General features: G+C 38.4%; 1 protein-coding gene across 8 annotated transcripts in view; it reads left to right on the top strand.

Annotated features, from left to right (window-relative positions):
- The window catches only part of LOC104140056 (multiple epidermal growth factor-like domains protein 6), a 214,318-nt gene that overhangs the window by 2,312 nt on the left and 191,450 nt on the right, over positions 1 to 20,556 (top strand). For all 8 annotated transcript variants that reach the window (XR_011142750.1, XR_011142751.1, XM_068953773.1 and 5 more), the window contains exons 2-4: positions 11,958 to 12,092; positions 12,721 to 12,830; positions 14,322 to 14,429. Coding sequence is in view for 6 of the 8 variants with exons in the window: in XM_068953773.1 (XP_068809874.1) it covers positions 11,958 to 12,092; positions 12,721 to 12,830; positions 14,322 to 14,429 (353 nt within the window). In the remaining 2 variants the exon portion in view is untranslated. The remainder of the gene's footprint in view (positions 1 to 11,957; positions 12,093 to 12,720; positions 12,831 to 14,321; positions 14,430 to 20,556) is intronic.

The following is a 20,556-nucleotide window of genomic DNA, read 5'->3' as shown; positions in this document are numbered from 1 at the left end:
ATTTAATGTAGAACAGATTATAGGATGACTAGCTATTTCAATCAACTGTGTTTCCAGACAATTAGCCCTTGATGATCTTCTATCAGAACTTGAGAGAATGCTGGAACTACCAGAATACAAATGTATGATTTTTTCCTCAAAAAATCTGCTATTTAGGCCTTTAAATGAGTAATTAACCACCACTCATTTTAAAGCACATACCTTTAGCAGCTCACTTTGCTGCAGTAAGCCCTGTAACTTAAAATTAGGATGTATATGCATTACAGGGTGATGCGTAGCTAGCTATCTTAGTATTGAAGGTTACTTTGAGGTTTGTGCTCCGTTGAAGGTTCTAGGTAATAATGGGGCAGTGGAAAAATAGGAACTAAGTGTAGAAGGCTTGAATTGCTGTGAAAAATGGAAACTCGTTTTCTAGAGAAATATTCCACTGCAAATTTTAGAAGTACAAATATTTGCTTACAGTTGTCTATATAGGACAGAGCAAAAAGCAGGAATGGTTACAAGGCATGTGTTAAGAACCCATTTTATGCAATAAATGTTGTCTTTGCTAGTAAGGACTTGAGACAGGAATGGGTTCATTTATTCCCAAGTGACAAATGAGCAAGGGATGTTTCTAAAAAGTGAAAGGTAAACTGCTTCCTCTTCACATTAAGCATTGATTTGCTCTGTGGTTTTGCAGGTCCAGGATGTGTATAATGTCTGGTCTTAGAGGATCCAGTCACAATCTTGCATCAGAATTGCTGCTTGGTTTATTTTTTTTTTGATTGCTAAAATATAGCAAGTTGCCTGTTTTTCACTCTGGCATAAGCAAGCAAACTTAGTCACATCCCAAGATACACCTGTATTTAGATTTGGTTTCCTATCTGAATAACTTATGTCCTCCAGCTTCCTCAAGTCTATCAAGCACGATAGACTTGCAGACTTACTCATACTCTTCTAGATGAACTGGATTCCCAAAAGCAAAACCTAATATTTAGGATGCTATCTACATTTGTAACCCTCATGTAAACTTGGTCTGTTAATTGTACCAGTGGTTGGGCTACGGTGATACATGGCTATTGTTGTACGGGGCTTCATTGGTAACAGGGGTGGTTATGGACGCTATTTTGAAGTACTGTAAGTAAAGTACTTTATTCTTTTAGGCAAGTAGTTAGAATTAAAAATGAAGTACGCGTTTTTGTGTGGACTGTGAAATGTACTTCAAATAAACTTTTTAACAAAATCTTTTTAGGCAAAGAAGTACTGCAATTTCAGCTGAATGAAATAATTGTTAGGTAGAATTCTAAATTTGGACTACTGAATTGTACCTAACAGTTATTTTCGTTCAGCTGAAATTACAAGTACTTCTTCCCAGTTCTATCTGCTTAGAGTCTATAGGGTTATAGTAAACTCTTGATACTCCTGAGTAATATCTACTTCCATCCCTTGAGGTTTGGATAACATGATTCTAGTAAATGTGGATTAAATGTTTTGGGATAGAAGTTAGACAGGATTTCTTCCCCCCCCCCCCCCCCCCAAAAAAAAAAAAAAAAAAGGAGGAATAATATACGCTACTAGGATGTTCCACTGCTAGGAAGTAAAAATAAATGTTAGTGTGTCTGCAAGCTCTCTCATCTTTGTGAATGTGAGTGCACTAACTTCATGCTGAACAAAAACAGGTTATCGTTGTAGCCTCTGCACTACAGTATGTTGCCACCAGATAGAGCTCATGCTGGTCTACGTAATAACGCATAATCGCTTTTTGCAAGAGTTTGCATTGAAAGCTTCTGTTTCAACAGTTTCTGGAGGAAAATATAATTTTTGAGTTTAGTCTTTTAACAAATAATAAAAAGGTCTTTTTTCTCTTCCCTGGTATTCTCATTGGCAGGAAGTGAAATATAGTGAATGAATGAGTGTCATTGTGCCGTAGTATTCCTTCTTCCTGATTTATGACATGTTTTCCCACTCTTCAGGAGAAAAATGAGATCAAGACTTGCTCCTAAACTCTGAAATAGCCATAAGATAATGAAAATACACAGCCATAAAATCTGATAGCCTGAAGCTGCGTTATTTTTCAAAGATGAACCTGATCTCCTGATGGATTGTAAAATGTTTTTCAGTTTTATAGTTGTGTCATAACATGTGCCTTGCATAGTGTACCTACAAGAGATTTTAGAAACTTGCCACCCGTAATCACAATAGCTTGTATATACACTGAGAAATTTCTGCAAGTTTGAGGTAGAAAAGCCTCCCAACTCCCATTTACTTTTAATGGCATTTAGACTCCTAAATTGTCCAGAAATGCACCATAACAAAAGAGAACTTGTCACTTTTTCTTTAGGTTTAATTGTGCTGTGTTCTGAAAGGTTGATGCTTTTTAGTTATTTTAGCTAATGCTGTGTATCCAGTATTTCTGCTTTCTAGGAGAATCACTGATTTTTTCCACTTTGACTTCTTTCCTCTGCGTTGTTTATCTCCAGCTCTGCTGACTTATCTCAGTTCAGGTATGTAATGCCCTGTGTATTAGGGAGAACGCAGGATATTTTAATGAAACTGAAGAAACTTCTTGAAGGTGTGGGTAAAAACTATCTATTAGCTTAAAACATAGCATTTGGATGACTCCTTAGCAGAACCTCTTTTGGTAGAAACAGCGCTTTGGCGCTCTGAGTTAACCGACCATATTGCAAACCCATGTTCTTCACCCATTAAATACCTTCTCTTTGAACACAGTTAATAGATTTCCTTCTTCTGAAATTCAAGCCTGTTATTGCTTACATTCTGTCTGAAATCTGTTGCTTTTAATTTATTTCTGTGGAAAAAAAAATTTTCTTTTCATTATCACCAAACCAAAGCATTTGAAAATTGTAGACCAAACATATGTAGTCTGTTTTGTACTTTGGCTTCAATACTGGTTTTGGTCTAAAATTAGTCATTAATTAATGTGAGGGTAAACTTCAAAACTTGTTGCTTTTTCCTTTAAAAAGGTGCGTGCTGCAGGTATAATGTGTACACATGGTGAGCTGTACATTTAGTTGTATCTCTTTCCATGCCTTTGATTCCATGAATGAATCTGATTCATTCATGGTGTGAAAAGAGGAGTGTGTGTGGTGGTGGTATTTTTTTATTTTTTGTTTTTTAGTCAGAGGGCCAAAGTTCATTTTTCTTTGTATTCCCTAGCAGAGACACCATAGCAGCTTCCACTTGTAAGTATGTGAGCAAGAGCAGAACTTGATGTAAGTTTGGGTTTAGTAGAGAATATCCTGATACGTCCATACTGTGGTTTTATGTATATGAGTTGATTTTTATACTGATAATATATCGTCATTTCTCACGCTATGCCTAAAAGGGAGACTTGTTAAGGTGCATCTGAAATTAGACCCCAAATACAGTCAGTTCCTTTATGCCTTGACTACTGAACAGTATTGTAAGGGTTATGCTCTTCCTTGTAGTGGCTAGCACTCTCCTTGACAGATGCATCATCAATTGTAAAAAAAATACTTGCATGTACTTATCTCTTATAGTGGCATTCTTTGAGATAAAGAATTGCTCATTTCTTTGTCTGAAAAATACCATCAGGAATCTGTGGGTCATTCAGAACCTTAGTATAAGTTGCCATTGTAAAAGATTCAGCTGTTTTACCAGTTTGCTACTGTTGAATGCTAATTCACTAATGTGTACCTGTTAGTTGCCACAATTTCTTTCTTGTGGCTAGAATTCATAAAATGTTTAGCTCTACTATTATTTAATCTTAAAATCAAATGAGCATTCTGCATCGATGGTATCAAGTTGAGAGTTCATAAGGGAGTAACTGACTTGGAATTTCAGCTTTTAACACTGAAAATATTGGCATGTGAGAAGTTAAGCTTTCCTTCACGTTTCACTTCAAAGATAAGCCTCTGAGAAAAGAAGGTTTGGCTATGTCCTATTAAAAACTGACATCCACCAGAAAGAGATGGACGAGTCCTGGATGCTCATTGCCAAACTGAAATTGAGGGTTTCACTAGTTTCCAACTAGTTTCACTGTCAAGCAATGCAGTATTCACTGTAGATTAAAGTGGGTTTTTTCTCCTCCTGACTCAAAGGTTACTGAAAAATTTCATACAGTTTATTTTAATATTTTAGTGTCAAGTGCCTTCTTGCCGAAAGAAAGTCAGGTGTGTGTTTTTGGCATATGTACTCAGGATATTTTTACTTTTCAGTCTTTTGCTGTGAAACGATAATAGAGCATGGGTGTAGTTAATGTGAAACTGTACCTAGAAATGACTACTGCTGCTTTGTTTTCCTCTTACAATCTCAGATTTCTCGTTAGGGCTCAGTTTGCATGTACTCGTTGCTAAGATAAAGCAAGTAACTGCCCAGAAGTCAGACAAAACTATTTCTTAGCCTCTTTGCCATCCCCTGTGAGATCAACTTCACTTGATCGTGCAGAAACCATGTAGTGCCTGCAGAAGTCAGCCGGTGGAAGAAACTACATCACCGAATGTTGCTGGAGTCTGGGGGTACTTGGCAGTCTACTGAATCAGGGCCTGGATCTTTTTTGCATCTTTAAAAAAAAGAGGTCTTATGCAAATCCTGTTAAATCATCTGGATGTGCATGTTAATCTTCCGCATTCCTTGTTAACCAAAATAGAACAGTCTGTCTTGAGGGTGGGGGAAGGATAGCTAAATAGCAGCTAAATGACAGACACTGCGCTTTGATAGCAGTAGGGACTAAAAAAATCTTATTGTTGCTATAATAGCGGAGTGTGTAATTAATCATCTCATTGATTTGGTTTGAATCTAGATGCAGTGAAAAAGGCTGAAAGAGCTATCATGTTATTTAGCTGTTCCATCTAATTGGAGAGGATGTGAATACAACACAGCAGTGCATTAGTAGCCTGTGGGGTTAGTCTTCCATGATAGACCTTCATCCACTGTTCCAGAAGGCAGTAATGGTAATGAGATCTAATCTAAATGAGCTTGGTGCTCACAGTCTAATTCCCAGAGGACATATCAGCATCACAAATATTGATACAGAATCAATAGAGAGCAGGGATTGATTGGAGGTCAAGAGGGCAGTATGTCCTAATAGCATTTGGTAAAGCTCATTAATTTTATCTGAGAAATGTGGGGAAACATGTCTTCAGATAAAGAGTAGATGAGGGAGCACAGCAATTGAAAAAGGAGGCAAAAGCAGCTTAGGTAGTCTGAGCTTTTCTGAATTGTGGTCTGTATTCAACAATATGTATCCTTTTTCTTCTTCAGACCTTTATTTCCATGACCTAGTTCATAATTAGATTTTTGCCTGGATGACATTTTCTTTCCTCTTTCTACTTGAGGTAATATTTATAGCAACTTTTTAATTAACACATTGTTTGCATGCAATGTCCTATAGCTGACCTTTTCTCCTCTACAGGGCAGTGTGTTCTTGCACAGTTCTAAATCTTTTTTCTTGTTGTGGTAGAAACCACTATGCTGGGAATAGTTTGCTTAGATGGAGGTGGGAGGAGATCTGGAGATATCTCTGGCCAAAGAAGTTTCTAGCCTAGTTATAATCACCTCTAGAAGAGATTATAACAATGTACGGCTACAGTCTCATCAAAGTTGATATGTATCTAGAGTGAAGATGTTAGTTCTCATCAGAGTAGAGAATTTAGCCCCTAATATAGTCTGTTTCCTTGAGTATAGTTCTGGTTTAATCTCTTTGAAATAGGTCTGGAAAAGCATACAGATTATGCCTTTCTACATTATTAATAATAGCAGAAGGTGGGGGGGAGAAGCCTTAACCAATTAGTATTTTGAAGATATAGAATTCCTGTAAGCCATTTCTTATGGCAGGTTTCATCTATTGACTGTTTCATGGGAAGATCAATAGTGTTCAGGCTGCAAATTTTTCAGCTGAGGCGGTGCAACTACAACATCTCATTTTTAGGAGGATATTAACAGCCTTCTGGCTTAGTGTAGAAGTTGATGTCATTCACTAAGTCTCTGTGGAAAGGCCAAAAAAATTAGACAGCCAAATCATTCTGTTTTGGTTCATATTCATTAATGCTCTGACTTAAATGTTTATTTCAACAACACAAACTTCAGGGACCTCTTGATGTGTTTGTTGTCTTACTACCATTAAACTCACTACCTTTAGCTTCTTGATTTGGGTTGGAAAAAATGTGGATTGATAGAGGATGAGAGATTTACCTTATTTGTCCCTCAAAGGGTCAGCTCTTGGGATTTTGCTGGACAGAGAATAATAGAGTATTCCTCTTGCAGAGAGCTGATGCACCTTTTGAAACAGTGGATCTGCTGCTCCCTTTCTGCCTCAGTGTTGAGTTGTCTTTCCATTTCCTCATGTCTGTCTGTTTTGAACCACATGTATGTGGAGACCATGTGCAGAAGGCAGCCTCTCTGCTCCTGTGAGCAGACAGCCTGTACTTGCAGCTGTCTCTTCCCTTGTTGTGTGGAAAACGATGTGCACCTCCTCGTAAGAGCCAGTGTTGTTCTAAACTTATTTCTGCTTGGGTGGCTGCATGTGTAAGAGATAGCTACTGTTCTAATATTGGACTTACAGAATCATAGGCAAGAGTAGCACCACTGATGTGAGAGTTGCTGAAGCCTTAGAAGATGCTCTCTGCATTCAGCAGGTCATTGGAGTCTCTAGGCTTTTTGCCATATGTTGAAATGATCATCTTTCTGTTTTCTGTGGGATCTGTGGATTTCTCCGCTGGTGTTGAAGTGTCTGAGCTTTTCTGTATTTGTTAGACAAACTTACTTTGAACGGAAAGCTTAATTTTAATAGGAATCAAATTAAATGTTTCTGATATATCAGGGTGGGAAACTCCAGGGTTCTTCACCCCCACCTTCTTTCTTTTTCAGGGTGAGTGCAGCCTGAGACTTGTGTTCATCCTAGTAGTTATGAAACTGTCAATAAAATGTTTTGCGTAGTGGAGTATGACTTTCATATTTACTAATTGTCTCAAAAGAACCTAGTTTCTTTAACACTTCAGTCTGAGTCATCAGATCCAGGCATTCAGGAGTGAAGTCACATTCCCCTGCGCGCCCTCCCCCCCCCCCCCCAAATGACAAGATAAAAAGCTAAAGAATATAATTTCTCATTTGCCTTCTGGCTTTTGAACGTAAAGAGGATATTTTGCAAGCTTTTCTCTAAAACCACGAGGCTAAAAAGGCTATTTCTAAATGAAAATTGAGATTCTCGGGTAACCATATGCCTTGGGGAATATAGAGTTTTTGGAGGAAGTACGAATACTGTGAAATAAGTTCTCATATTGAATGGCTGAGAACAGACTCCGTCTAGTGTGTTGTGCTTCCAAGAGTGGATGGCAAATGGCTTGGTAAAAGTGTTTTTTTTTTTTTTTAAAGTATGCAGTAAATCTTTGCCTGAATAATTGCTTTATCTTCAGTAATTTGAGATTCAGGGACTTGAGCTGGGTTTTCTGCCTTTGTATTTAATAGACCTTCATGGTGGTTTTTCTCTATTAAGCAGTATTTTTTGTCTTTGAAATCTAAACCTAGGAATGAATTAAACCCCTCTTGGAGATGCTTTTAATTTTCCTTTTGTGAACTTTCTCTTGTGCAGTGATCCACAGGTATTGCAGCTATATGACTAGCCAAGGCTGCTCTCTCTTCCTGTTGGTCTGCTTATCTGTTCATTAGGATCTGAAGCCCTGAGCTGGGAGTAGGTAGGGTGTCTTTGTTTGAAGGACAGTCTCCTAATGCAAATACTAAAGAGCTTTCTGGTTTGCCTGAGTCAGACTGACAAGCTAATAACAGCATTCATGTTAGTCTTGGCTAACAGAGCATCAATATAAAAAGCTTTCAGAGGATTGGTGTATCAGTCAAATGGTAAAATATAATAGACTTTTGTTTTGCTTGTTTTAACACTTAAAATCCCATTAAGAAATATTTTCTGAAAGCAAAGAGCATAGGAATAAAAATGGAGTGCTCTTTTAAATGTACCGTTGCATCCACTGAAGGCTTCATTTCAGACTTAGTAAGGGACGAAATGTCTTCTGTTCAGTAGAGAGCCATCATACAAAATTGTTTTCAATAATTATACTGTTGTTCAAGAAACTGTTCTTAAGTTTATAGGTGATGTATCAGAGTGAGTCAGATGGCTAAAAATTGGTGTGTTGAGTGGTGGTGAGTGTTGTGAAGATAGCTAACTGTTGGTGAGGGAGTGTTTTATTTGCTAGGTTTGCCAGCAGAGGATTACAAGTTATACAATTGCTGCAATTTAATTATAATGTAGCAGAGGTTTTGATATCTGCCTTTAAATTATCCCAAGGGCATCTAGGAGGAATGGCTTACTCTGAATAAATCTTAATAAACACATGACTTTATGCTGCTGCCTTGCTTTGTTCTGTGCAAGTGCTATTTGTTCCTATTAACTATTATTGTAGAAGTCAATGCAGCTATTCCTGGAAACATGGCAAAAAAATCACGAGTAAGAATTTCTAGGATGGGCTCAGTATGTCATTACAACAACTGTCAAATTCTTCCTTTTATTTATAGAAGAGCAGTGCAGATGAATGTACCTTTATCTGGAAAGTTTTAGGCAATTCTAATAAAAGGAGATATGCATGAATTATCAGTACGTGATGTTCTATGCACTGGAGGGAGAGTCATTTAAAAAGCCTGCTAAGTGAGGCATGGTTGCTAAGTAAGGCGAAGATTTTACTAGACCAACTAACGTGAAGGGGGAATAGACAAGGTTTTGGGCGTACAAAGACTTTTTTGGTTCTGAAACACAAATGGTAGATTTTGAGCTAAGAATAGGTTGAGAACAATTGCTGTGAACTTGAATTACCTCACCTTTTAATACATTTAATTGAAGTGGAAATGGTAGCTGGAACACATGTAAGAGGTTGTTAGTAATGGAGATGATACTGGAGCATGGAGGTAGGATGGTTTCTGGAGGAGAGCAAGACAATCGGATGCCTACGTTGCTACTGGCTTCTGCCTTCCTTTGCAGTGTTGGCAGCTGCAGCTAGGGTGAACCCGAAGAATGTGAAATACAGAGCAATATGGCAAATGTACCGCTGTGAGCGCACGGTGGAGGGGGAAGAGCGTGGGAGCAAGAGTCCTGTCTGATGAAGAGTGGGATTAAGAGGTCGGAGGAGGTGTGGTTGACTTTAGGGAGGGACCTACCTCACAGACAATCAGTAAGAGAGAAACCCAATTGCCACTATGTGAGTTTATTTTGGTATGTTCAAGTTGTTTGCGTCACCTGTGGTTTTCAGGAAGACCCTCAGTGCATTGGTTGAAGCATATATTACTTTCTGCAATACGGATGTGTAAGATAGATTTTTTTTTTTGTTGTGGAAAATTAAAATGTGATCATTGTGTTTGGCCATACTCTATGCTTGTTGAACAGTCTCATCCAGATGATGTGTGTTGGTCTACTGAAAATTTGGTTCAGGGTGTTCAAGGGTGGCAATTTGTTCAAAGCCTGGGGAAAAGGGGTTCTAGTTCAGGAAAATAATTTCTATCAATATAAGGTTTCCTAGTATGAAGTAGTCTTTAACTGAGGTGGATGTCGCAAATATTCCCCTCTGATGGGGAGCTGTAAGGCCTCTGGGAGTCCTGCTTGGATTTCCAATTTTGTGTGTTTTGCATAATTGATCTCTGGAGCTCTGACTCCTTTGCACAGTAGTGTATAGGTTGCCATTTTTTGTATTCACCGTCTGGGAAGTTTGTCCTGTAGCAGTACTTTCAAACTATTTGAGAGGCAGGAATGATTCAATTATTGTGGAAATCTAATGGTCTAAATTTTCAGTCCTGATATTACAGCTGTTTTCTGTGTGTCTTAAGTATATCATAGTTCTTGTAGAGTCTCTTCCTTGTAAAGATGCTGGTAGAGCAGACATTAGGATGGTATAGCTGAGACCACAGTTTGGTCAGAGTACAGGCTGTTCTGGCTATTGATTAGATAAGCCGGCACCTGCCACTTTCTGTTGTTCTTATGGTGACCAAAACAATGGGAAATACTTTTGTTCTTGGGCTTCTGTTTTAGGCACTTCTGCTATATTGATGTTGTGGCTTTGATTTGGGCATGCAAGGTTTCTTCCAAGTGTCTATTTAACTCATCAGTAAGAATGATCATGCTTATAGTGTTTTCCTGTTCTGTGTGGACTTAATTTAATGATGTTTGTAAACTACCTCAAGATCTGCAGATGAAAGGCATGTTATATATATATTTTTTTTTACTAACAAGGCTACCTTGTGTAGTGTTCAAACATGATAGGGAGCTGTAAAGTGCTTTGAGCCCCTGAGATAAAAAGCGCTGTAAATCATGAATGAGGTATTAATAATATCCAATGTAGCTAATGATAACTTTAACAGCTAGGCAGCTGTTGGGCTATAACTGTTATCTATCTTATTAATGCAAAGAAATTGCTTTCTGCCACTGCCTGACATTCATACCTATTAGGTCAATTGACAAAGGAAGTGTGTGTGTGTGTGTGTATGTGTGTGTGTGCGCATGTGTGTATTTCTCTTACTATCTAGCCTGAATGGTGTCTCTGAAATTAAAATTTGAAGAGCCTCCCTGCGAGCTGATAGGACACAACTGCTGGGTGTTGTTTACTGCTTTCCAGCGTAGGTATACCACCATCCCTGTCCTCCTGCGTTTAAGTTGTCGAGGCTTAAACTTGCAACGCATAGCTTTAACAGCTAGAACAGGTGCTTTGGAGAATTAATGATTTAACTATTGCATTAACAAACTGTAAACTACTCAAAACATCAACAAATTAGTGTCAATTTTGATAGCTCTGTGGCTTTAGTCAAACACTATAATCTTTTGCAGGTTTATTTTCTGGTATGCAGCACTTCCTAATTTACAGCGGGACAGTGCAGTGGGAATATGGCCAACTATCTCTGCAAGACCGTCAACACGTAGCATTCTTAATTTGTGTTGACCAACCACGCCTGCCAAAACGTTACTATTTTTGTAACTAGGGCTTAGTGGCAGGATGAACATATATCATCCTACAAAGCAACACTTTCATTTACGATCTTGTTATTTTAGGAATAATTGGCACAGAACAAATAAGTTTCCTCTATTATAAATGTCATGTGCTTCCCTGAGGGAACTGATACTGGCGGGGGGTTGTTACAGAACGTACTCTTTCCAGTAAAAATCTTATCTCTGCTGGAATCCATGGCAAAGCTTGGACTGTAGGGCCTGAGTTTCATTGTATGTTTTGTTTAGTTTATATACTGTTCTCTGGGGTAGAAACTGTGTTTCCATTATATACGTATGGAGTCTGGCTATTTAGTTCAAGCTCTGGAGGCCAGTGCTTATAGCTCTAAAGTCGCTGATCCTCACCCTGTTATGTCAGCTAAAATAGGGGCTGTTGTACAATCCCTAGCAGTATGGTTTCCAGCGGTTTCAGTATATGTGTCGTCTCGGAGCCCTCCAGGCTCTCTCACCTTACACTCGCCTGCTTTTCAGTTTGTGAGGCAGCATCCTTTGTCAGGCTGTGCCACATCTGAGAGATTACTACAGTGCTTTTATCTACAGACAGCAAAGTGTCTGAGTTTTCAGTCAAATCCTGCTCAGACGTTTTAGTGTTTGTTTTCTGGGAACAGAGTGCAATTGCATTCTGCTAGCCTAGCTGTTCAGAGATGGCCAGTTTTTATTCTGTTTGTGGAAAAAAAAAAAAATGCTATCAGAAATGCATTCATGCCCAGACTTAGACAGCCAACATGCTAATGAAGTCTTGGCTCAATTAAAGTTTGTGGGGACACTTGCCGTTCTGACTTCATCAGATCATGATTTTCCAGTGTTTATGAATACTGTGCTCTTGCAAGAGAGCTGCTTTGTGATCAGTTCAGAGTGGAAAAAATCGCAGAATTGCAATGTTTTTAAATAGCAATATAAAATCCATTTCAAACTATTTTATAACTTAGCTTTATGCATTTGTAAGACTTCTTAAATTTTGTATTTTAAAAAAGTGTATTTTTGTTCTTTTCTCTCCCTTAAGGTCAAACGTCTGCCCAGAGTTTGAGTTGGCATTGGTGGGACACCGGCAGCCGTGTGTTCAAGCCTTTAGTCGTGTGGTCAAGATGTGGAAACAAGGTTGCACAGGGCGGAGGTGGTGTATGGGCTATGAGAGAAGGTAATATATTATGAATTCTGTTACTGAAATTTAATACAAGTTCTTTGTACCTTTTTTCATGAGAATTTTTGAACTCTATTTCACCCCCAGAAATATAACCATTACTTATGGATATATCATATCCTGCTGAGATTTTTTCCTTTTTTAAGACTTTTTATTGAACAGAAGAAAATGTGACTTTTTGGGTGTATTATGAACTTCTTGTGATGTAAAGCCCAGCAAAGTCAATTTTTTTTCGTACAAATTTATCCCATTCCTATATCAGGTGAAGTACAGCTGCCAAGTCATATGCTTTGAAAAATGAAACTTCTTTCTATTTATGTCCTGTGTTAAGAATTATTGGAAGATCAGGCTCCCAAAAAACAAAAATAAAAATCTATCATTAAATGCCATGCCGTTATCTCTGACTAGTCTTAATACAGTCACCAGAATATATGTGGACATGCCCTGTAGTAGAGCTATTGGAAGTTATGATGCCTTTCATTTTACTTTTTTCAGACCTGGTCAGTAGTTCCTATTATAAACAAAATGTTGTAAACATGATGTAGGAGTAATCTTTGTTACTGATGAGATGTGAATAAGCTGAATGGAAGTTGTGATTGTTCTCTTCAACGATCTCTCTTCAAAGGTCTGGGTATTACACAGTTTACAAGCAGGTATACAGAATGGAGCATCAGACTGTCTATAAATGCTGCCCTGGATGGGTCCAACAAGGCAATGAACCTGGCTGTTTGCACTGTAAGTTGACTGTAAAACTGTGATAGGACAAGGACGGTACATACAATATCCTTAGGCCTTACTTTCTAACTGCATTTTACTTTTAGAAATATGGATTTTATGTCTTGTTATTCATAACTGGAATTTCCCAGTTATAAAGAGTGGTAATCTGTTTATGGAGAGAGAATCTTCTAAAAATACAGAAGCTGTTAGATGCAAAAGTACAGAGTATCTCTAATTCTAAGCTAAAAAGTAGAAATTCTGTTTTTGATTATAGCTGTTGCAGCATTTTTGTGCCAGCCTAACTTACGGGTAGCCTAATTTAGTGCTGTTATCCAAATTATGGAGAGTAAGGGTGCTGTAAGGCACTCTTCTCTTGGACTTGCCACTCATTGTGGAGTCTGACTGGTTTTGGTTCTTTCACTGTTGCTGTTATATTTCAGTAATTGTCTTTTTTCTGCCCTAAGGTTACTCATCTGATTAAAAATTACTAATAGGAAGAGGTTTTCATCATGATTGGATGTTTTCCTAAAAAATGGAATTAAATTTAAGTGATAAGGAAGCACTTTGTCCACTGCTAACAGGACATGAAAGTGCATGATAACAATCTATTCACTGTTCAGTTTTGCTACTGTTTTGTCAGTAATTGTATTTTCTGTGTGAAAGTTAGCATCTGTTCCTATGTGGTTTTTATCTTCATACCAGCTTGAGGTCTGTATTGAGAGCTTGCTTTTTATGATTATCTTTCTGTATTTAATGAACAGCAAAGGAAACGAGCCTGAGAGGTACTCCTGTTTCTTTCAGCCTGAATCTATTATCTAGTGTGTACCTCTTTTATTTAAGAAGTGTAAGATATGTGTGTAATCTATATTTTAATATCTGGCTTACAGGAGTTTAGAATATTTGAACACCTATGGCAATATAAACTTATTTTTTTCCCAAAAGAGCAGTGCAGGCTTGCCTTCAATTATTTAAGGCGCCGAAGTGGTTAACATTCTCTTATATTTGGTGCATTCAGTCATTGCAAACTTTGCTCCGGTATGTGGCGTTTACCTTATTGTAAGGAAATAATGTTCCTCATTGGAGGATGAGAATTATTGTATCTTCCTTGAACATATATAACCTCTTTTAATGAACCAGTGTTTTCTAAACAGCTCTGCATTATTCTCCACTAATTAAATTTTTTTGTCATTCTGTATTCAGGTAGTATCTTTAGTCCAAATAATGTGGCTCTTCTGCCTCTGAAGCATCTTGAAGTTAAATTACATCATCCCAGTCTGTAATAAAATTATTTTCATTAAAGTTTAATTTTGGACTAAGGTATCATATCAATATCATAGTTATAGCCCTGATAAGTTCTGTTGCAGTCCAGCTGGTTTAATAAAATCAAAAGCTTGGTTTTTTTTTTTGATTGACTTGGAAGTTCCTGTTACAGCGGAACTATGACATGAAGAGACAGTTCTGGAGAGTCAAACACCCCAAACCCTGTTTCATTCTGTTTGTTTGTACTAGTGCTGTGCACTGTTGGCACTTGCTTCAATGGAGGGAAATGCTCAGAAGAATCTGGGACTCAGATGTGTCAGTGTCCTGCAGGATTTCAGGGTCCTCGCTGCCAGTATGGTGAGTCAAACGTAAATTGTTTCAAATGCATCTGCTGGGAACCACTTTCACATTGTGTTCAGGTAAAATGTGTATTTAACAATTTATTAAATTACTAATAAATAAATATCATTGACTTCAAATTGAAGATACATCTGCTGTACTTTGACTGTGTGGTGATGCTCTTGTTTTTCCCATCACTTATTACTTTTTTTGTATTCATTTTTAACACAGCAACATGAAAAATTAGGCTGGTTAATAGAGGCTGAGTTTCTGTAAGGGACAGTGCCATTGAATCTTACTGTTGGTGTCAAATGGAATGCCTTTCTACTGCTTGCTTCTGAACTTGCACATTCTTGCGAGTAGCTTGGCGTTCTCGCTAAATTTCTCAACGTTATTTTTAACCTTGCAAAGGTAAGCTGACACAAGTCAAAAGAAAAACCAGCCCTTTGGAGTGGGCTGTGAGTGGGACAAAGGATTTCTCTTTATTAGACAATGTCCTCTTCAACTAAAGCATTCTGTGTTTTGTTCAAAGCAGTGAGATTTTAGTACTTTTTAATTCTTGCATGTTCACATCCTTACCTGGTTTCTATCTTGTGAAATGATGAAGTATAAATGAGAAGGAGAGTATACTGAGGAGGAGCGTAACAATTTTACTTACAACAGTCCACTGAAGAGCTGAAAGGTTAAGCTCTGTGCTTGATACATGGCTTGTGCCACTCTTGTTCCATAACCTGTGTCATACCCTGATCTCTGAACTCCACCAAGGCTTATGTGGTGTCTTGGGTCTTGTGTGGGCTCACTGCGCTACTGCAACGTTCTGTCCATATGAGTAGCAGTCTCTCTCTAGGGGAAGGTAATAAAGCAGCTGGAGTTGCAGCAGGCAAATTAAACATTAAGTGGGAAATGCAAAAATTCATCGAACATGACAATAGAGTTGTTTCCATGAGAGCCTGGTCATAGATGACTTTTTTCATTTGTGAAGTAAAAACAAGCATTTCATTGTAAAAATGCTTTGCATTTCATTTAAACTTCTGCTGTCATCAGACTATACTGTGCTGAAGTCTGCCTTCAGACAATGTTAATTCAAGTAAGCAGACTTACAGTGGTGATGCTGCAATTGTGCATTTCTATACTACAAATAGAAACAACAAGTTTATGTTGCATTGGTTTATGCAAGGTTATACCAATGAAGATTACTTTGTTACTGGCTTCACAGTAGTATTGCTACTTCAAGGTAAGCAGGGTTGCTCAGGATCTCTAAGGAGCCCATATAATAAGTTTTTACCATATACAGCACAAGTCTTAGCAAAATCTAGACTGTTTTCAGTAGTCTTGAGTCTGTCGTCTGCATGTCAAAAAAATCTGAGTCAGAACTCCAGCCCCAAAAGCACTGGTTGCTTGGAAAAATACCTACAGCGCTAAGGCATTCCCAGCAGGCAGATTATGTGGATGCAGCATATGGAGAGCGGCGGTCAGATTTGAAGACTGAAATAAGATTGTGCAGTCTGTTTTTTACAGTGGTTCCAGTTACGTCCCCATGAAATACAATGTGAGGTATCCTGCAGTTTTTGCTCTTTGCAGCTGGGTGGAACTCTGTCTCGGTGGCTTGTCCGCTTTCTAGCGATTCTGAAGGGTTTGAATGGAATCTCAGTAGTCACCATTTTCAGGGTTATACAGTAGTGCCTATCGCAGTCTGGCAGGAGTGAGTTTATAAATCACGTTCTGAAGGAAAAACCTTCTTTCAGAAGGAAGGTTATGGATTCTACTGTCTAAGAAAAGCAAGGCAATTTAGAGCATAAGTCCTCTTAACCATTGCAGGAGTCTCCGGTCGGGTGCTTGTGAGGTTTGTGTAATATTTGTTGCAAAGGGAATGTGGAGCTAGCAGACTTAGCTTCTGTTTTTCTGGTTGATGTTGAAACATCAGCCAGATCATACATCATAGGCAGATCACTGTCTATGGTTTTGGAACATATGTGCTAGAAAGTCTTAATGAAAGAGACTATCATGATATGGGGAGCTGTCAAAGGGTCAGACTTTGATACAGAGACATAATTCCTTGTTCCTTGTGCCACTAGATTGTATCCTCAGACCCTGTCTCTAGCAGGGGTATTCAGGTAGCCCTCTCATGGGCTTTACAGGACGGGGGGGGGGGGGGGGGGAAGGGGGGACACAGGTGCATCTAAACTGGGTATGGGGCTGCAAGGAACCTTGCAGAAAGTTACCCATCTGCCACACTAAAATGGTGCATCCTTGGCCATAATCTTGCTCTCTGTCATTTGGGTGTTGTGGCCTTCTGTCCCTCTCCTAACAGAGGAGGAACCACTGGCATTTCATAGCAGTACTCTCATTTGAGCAAAACTGTTGCACGTGCCTGTAGTTCATACATACCTGCACGTTATTTCCCACTCCAATCTCATTGCTTGTCTTTCTGCTGCTTAGCGTTGACAGCTAGTTCTGAAGGTTCATATGTGCAGTAGCTCCAGTGATTCCCCTGCTTTCAACTATGATCTGTAGAAGAAAGACAAGAAATTATTACAAAAGAAGAATGGGTTAAAATTAGTTGCTCTAAGAAATGGAAATATTTTTTCTAGAAACTCCTAATCTGGATTTTCTTGTTTGTTGTTGCTTTTACATATGCTATTAAGTTAATTAGCAGCTCAACCTCCTGCAAAATCAAGTTGTTATATATGCATCAGTCTGTACCACAAAGTTTGTAACAGATTGTTGATAATGACTTATGATAGCTCAGTGTATCACAGCAATCTGTAACAGAGATGATTATTCACAATTGACATGATCAGATGACTTTTTAAAGAACTACTATGTTGTTTTAGCAGCCTGTAACATGAGGCTATTTCTGATTAGATGCTGAATGTGTTATGATTCCTGTAACAAGTCATGAAATTCTGACTAGAAATGCATTAACTGTATCTCTTGTATACTTGACTCTGTAGTTTTACTATTTTACCCTCACAAAGAGCAATGAAACTTAAGAGAAAGATTTATGAGTGAAATGGCCAAGCTCTTCATACAGCCATTACAAGGATTCAGTAACAGATTGAGCTGTCTCTTTCATTGTCTGTTGCAATTTGTCTTGTAATAATAGACTCATATCAATTACGGTATAAACTTGCAAGCTGCATTTCTTTCTATTTTTTAACTTGTTTGGAAGTTGTTTCCCATTTCTCCCGGGTCCAGTGGAAGAGAAGGAAGACTTATATCACAAAAAACCCAGCAAAACGCAGTGCCAAGAATGCAGTCTGCTGCAGTGCTGGTTTCATTGTTATTCAGTAGTTGTGCTAGTAATCTTGTTCAAGGCCTGCTAGCCACCTGAGCTGGACGTAGAAGTAAATTAATTTCATTTAGCTTGTTTAATTCAGTATGAAACTCGTACTTGGACATGCAGCTAATGAAAACACTCCAAATCCTACAAACAGAAGTAACTTCATTTATTCCTTTGTACATAAAATTGCCCAATGCAAAAAAGGGCTCTTGAGCATTTTGTTGTTGAGCCTCGAGTTAGTGTTGGTTTTGCAAAATGCCTCCACCTTTCCAGTCTTTTAATACTTAAACTGGAAGCAAGAAGGAGAAATGAAAAGGCTTTGTAATTTTGACTGGAACAAAATCCCAGCATTATGGAGGTTCTGCAAGAGGCTGCCATAATTAAAGAAGAAGACTAAAAATAGAGCATCTCTGAGAATATAGGTGTGTTCAGATGTTAAAAAGTGGGCAAGGAATGACTACGGTAGATTTTTCAGGAAACAGCACTTGTTATCTTGGCCTAATTCTTTGCAGAAAACTGAATGCAGATTTGAGATGGAATCTGTAAAACACTGGAATATTACAAGTGTCAATATATTGAAACTTTGCACTGGTTTGTTGTAATGCAGGCGAAATCTTAAACGCTCTTACACTGGGAAGCATTTTTTACATTTTGAGACAGTGTAGACTACTGAGTACAGCTCTGCCCTGCTATTTGAGGTAAGAGCTTTATCTTTTACCTGCTACTGACCTTGGGTATGAGTTCAATAACCTATGGCAAATACTATTACTATGCCTCAATTCCTTTGTATATGAAATATTTATAATGATAGTTTGTTCCTTTGTAAAGTGCTCTGAGACTGAAGTAATTAAGCATGCGGTAACAGCACTGGAATGTGTATGTAAAAGCAAAATGCCTGCTGTATGGGTAGCTAAAATGAAATGCTTATGAGATAGATATTCATCAGTTCATTGACTAGCTGTCAATCTCGTCTGTGACTCTGGTCACGTGCTATTAAGATATTGAACTATAAAGATTTTAGTAAATGAAAATGTCAGCAAGTCTTAGTCCAGGTGAATCCAGGAGTTCACACTGTAAAACTACATTTTTTTCTTAAGCATATTTGTTTGAAATGGCAAGAACTCTAGAACTTCTTGCAGCCATAAATACTCTTTTTCTCTCTCCAGCAAACTGTGAAAGATATACTTTCCTTCCCTTTTCTCTAGTAAATACTTCTTCCTGTAAAGAGTTATTTGATAAAACTTACAGTGAATGCAAAGAGTTATTTGATAAAACTTGCAATGAATGCCCTGTTAGTGCCATTCTTGTCTCTCAGAAATTCATATTCTGTTCATTCTTGAGACTCAAGGTCTGGACAAGCCTTACAATATAGTATATCCACAAAAGGTGCTAGAAATTTTCATTTTTTTATAGGTCCCTTAAAATAGCAAATGGCAAGCCTAAAAATAGCATGGCTCTGCTGCCAGAAGAGAGATCTTTATATTCCATGGATCTTTGTTTCCTAGTGGAACTAGATAATGCTTGTGTATTTGAGGGTAGGTTAATTCTTCACATGTGCATATGCTGTGCTGTTGATCACAAGGCTCTTGTCATTGCTAGGGGTTCTCATATTTTCTCATATTTTATTTTCATGTTTTGGCTAGAAGTTCCATAAAGTTGTAGCGAAGAGGAAATGTCATGGTAGTGTGTCAACAAGAGAAAAAAAAATACACAGCAATTCCGAATTAGCCTGTAGGGAGCATGGAATGGAATGATACAAAGCTAATCTATGTTAAGCCTGCTCTAGTTCAGTCCTCCTAATCTGCAAGACTGTCAGTTTCTTCTGTCCTAAAATAATCTCCCCCTCCAAATTACTAAACCTTACTAGGGAAGGAACTAGGGAACTTCCTTGTCCCCCTGCCAAGCTGTTTGCCTATCTTGTCTTCAAGGCACATCCTCTATGACAAAAATTCTGCTCCTGCAGGTGATAAAACCTTCCAGGATAGCATGTGGAACTGCCTGCTGAAATCAGTCACGCACGTTGCTAGATTGCTCTGGACTTTTCAGCAAAGTCACACTGAAAACAGATGTTTAAAAACTGTCCCCAAACTAGTATTTCTTTTTGCATTCTCCTCTGAGAAGGTGCTAGGCTGAATTCTTAGTCCCTAATAGAATGATCTGTTGCTTAATATTTCCTTTGAATTCATTCTAATAAGCTGGTGGAAGGGGTTCAGTAATTAATAGTTGTTCATTTCAATTACATGATGCTAATGACATCCTGATTAGGGTACCTCAGTGACACTTGTTATTCAGGCTGACTTTTCAGAGTACACAGGAGCAGAAAAATAATCCCAACTCTGCACACAGTAAATGCGCCATAACAATATGGAGACTGGGTACTCAGTGGTACTTTGTGTCTAAAAAAAGTGCTTGAGTGATCAGAAGATCTCTAAGCAGTTGTACAGTTCCCTGTTCTTGACGTTTTGCTTCTGTCTCCTTTTCTGCTGCCCATAGAAGGTACGGAAGGAAGCACAGTAGTCTGTCTCTAGGTAGGTCCGAAAAAGCTCTCCCTACATGGAGGGGGAGCTCTCGGGATGAGCTAACAGTATATCAGTCACCAAGGCTATGTCCGCAATACGTCTGTGGTGCGATAGGAGCAGATGAGTAGGTGGAAGTAGCAAGTGCTTAGGATCTTGCATCTACATTATATGAGTTTTAGATGTTTTATTTCAGACTGTACCTAGTATGGTCCCTTAGATGCCTGCTGAGCATGTGGTTTGAAGCTGTCCCACAAACATTTTCTTCCCTGACTCAAGGTGTGTGAGGCATGGGGGCTTGTTTGTTTTATCCTGAGAATGGATTTGTTGTCTAACCAGACATCAG

The sequence above is a fragment of the Struthio camelus genome, chromosome 9, assembly GCF_040807025.1.
Source record: "Struthio camelus isolate bStrCam1 chromosome 9, bStrCam1.hap1, whole genome shotgun sequence".
In the NCBI taxonomy this organism is placed as follows: domain Eukaryota; kingdom Metazoa; phylum Chordata; class Aves; order Struthioniformes; family Struthionidae; genus Struthio; species Struthio camelus.
The sequence above is the reverse complement of the archived record's forward strand: the minus strand, read 5'-3'. Positions and strand labels throughout refer to the sequence as shown.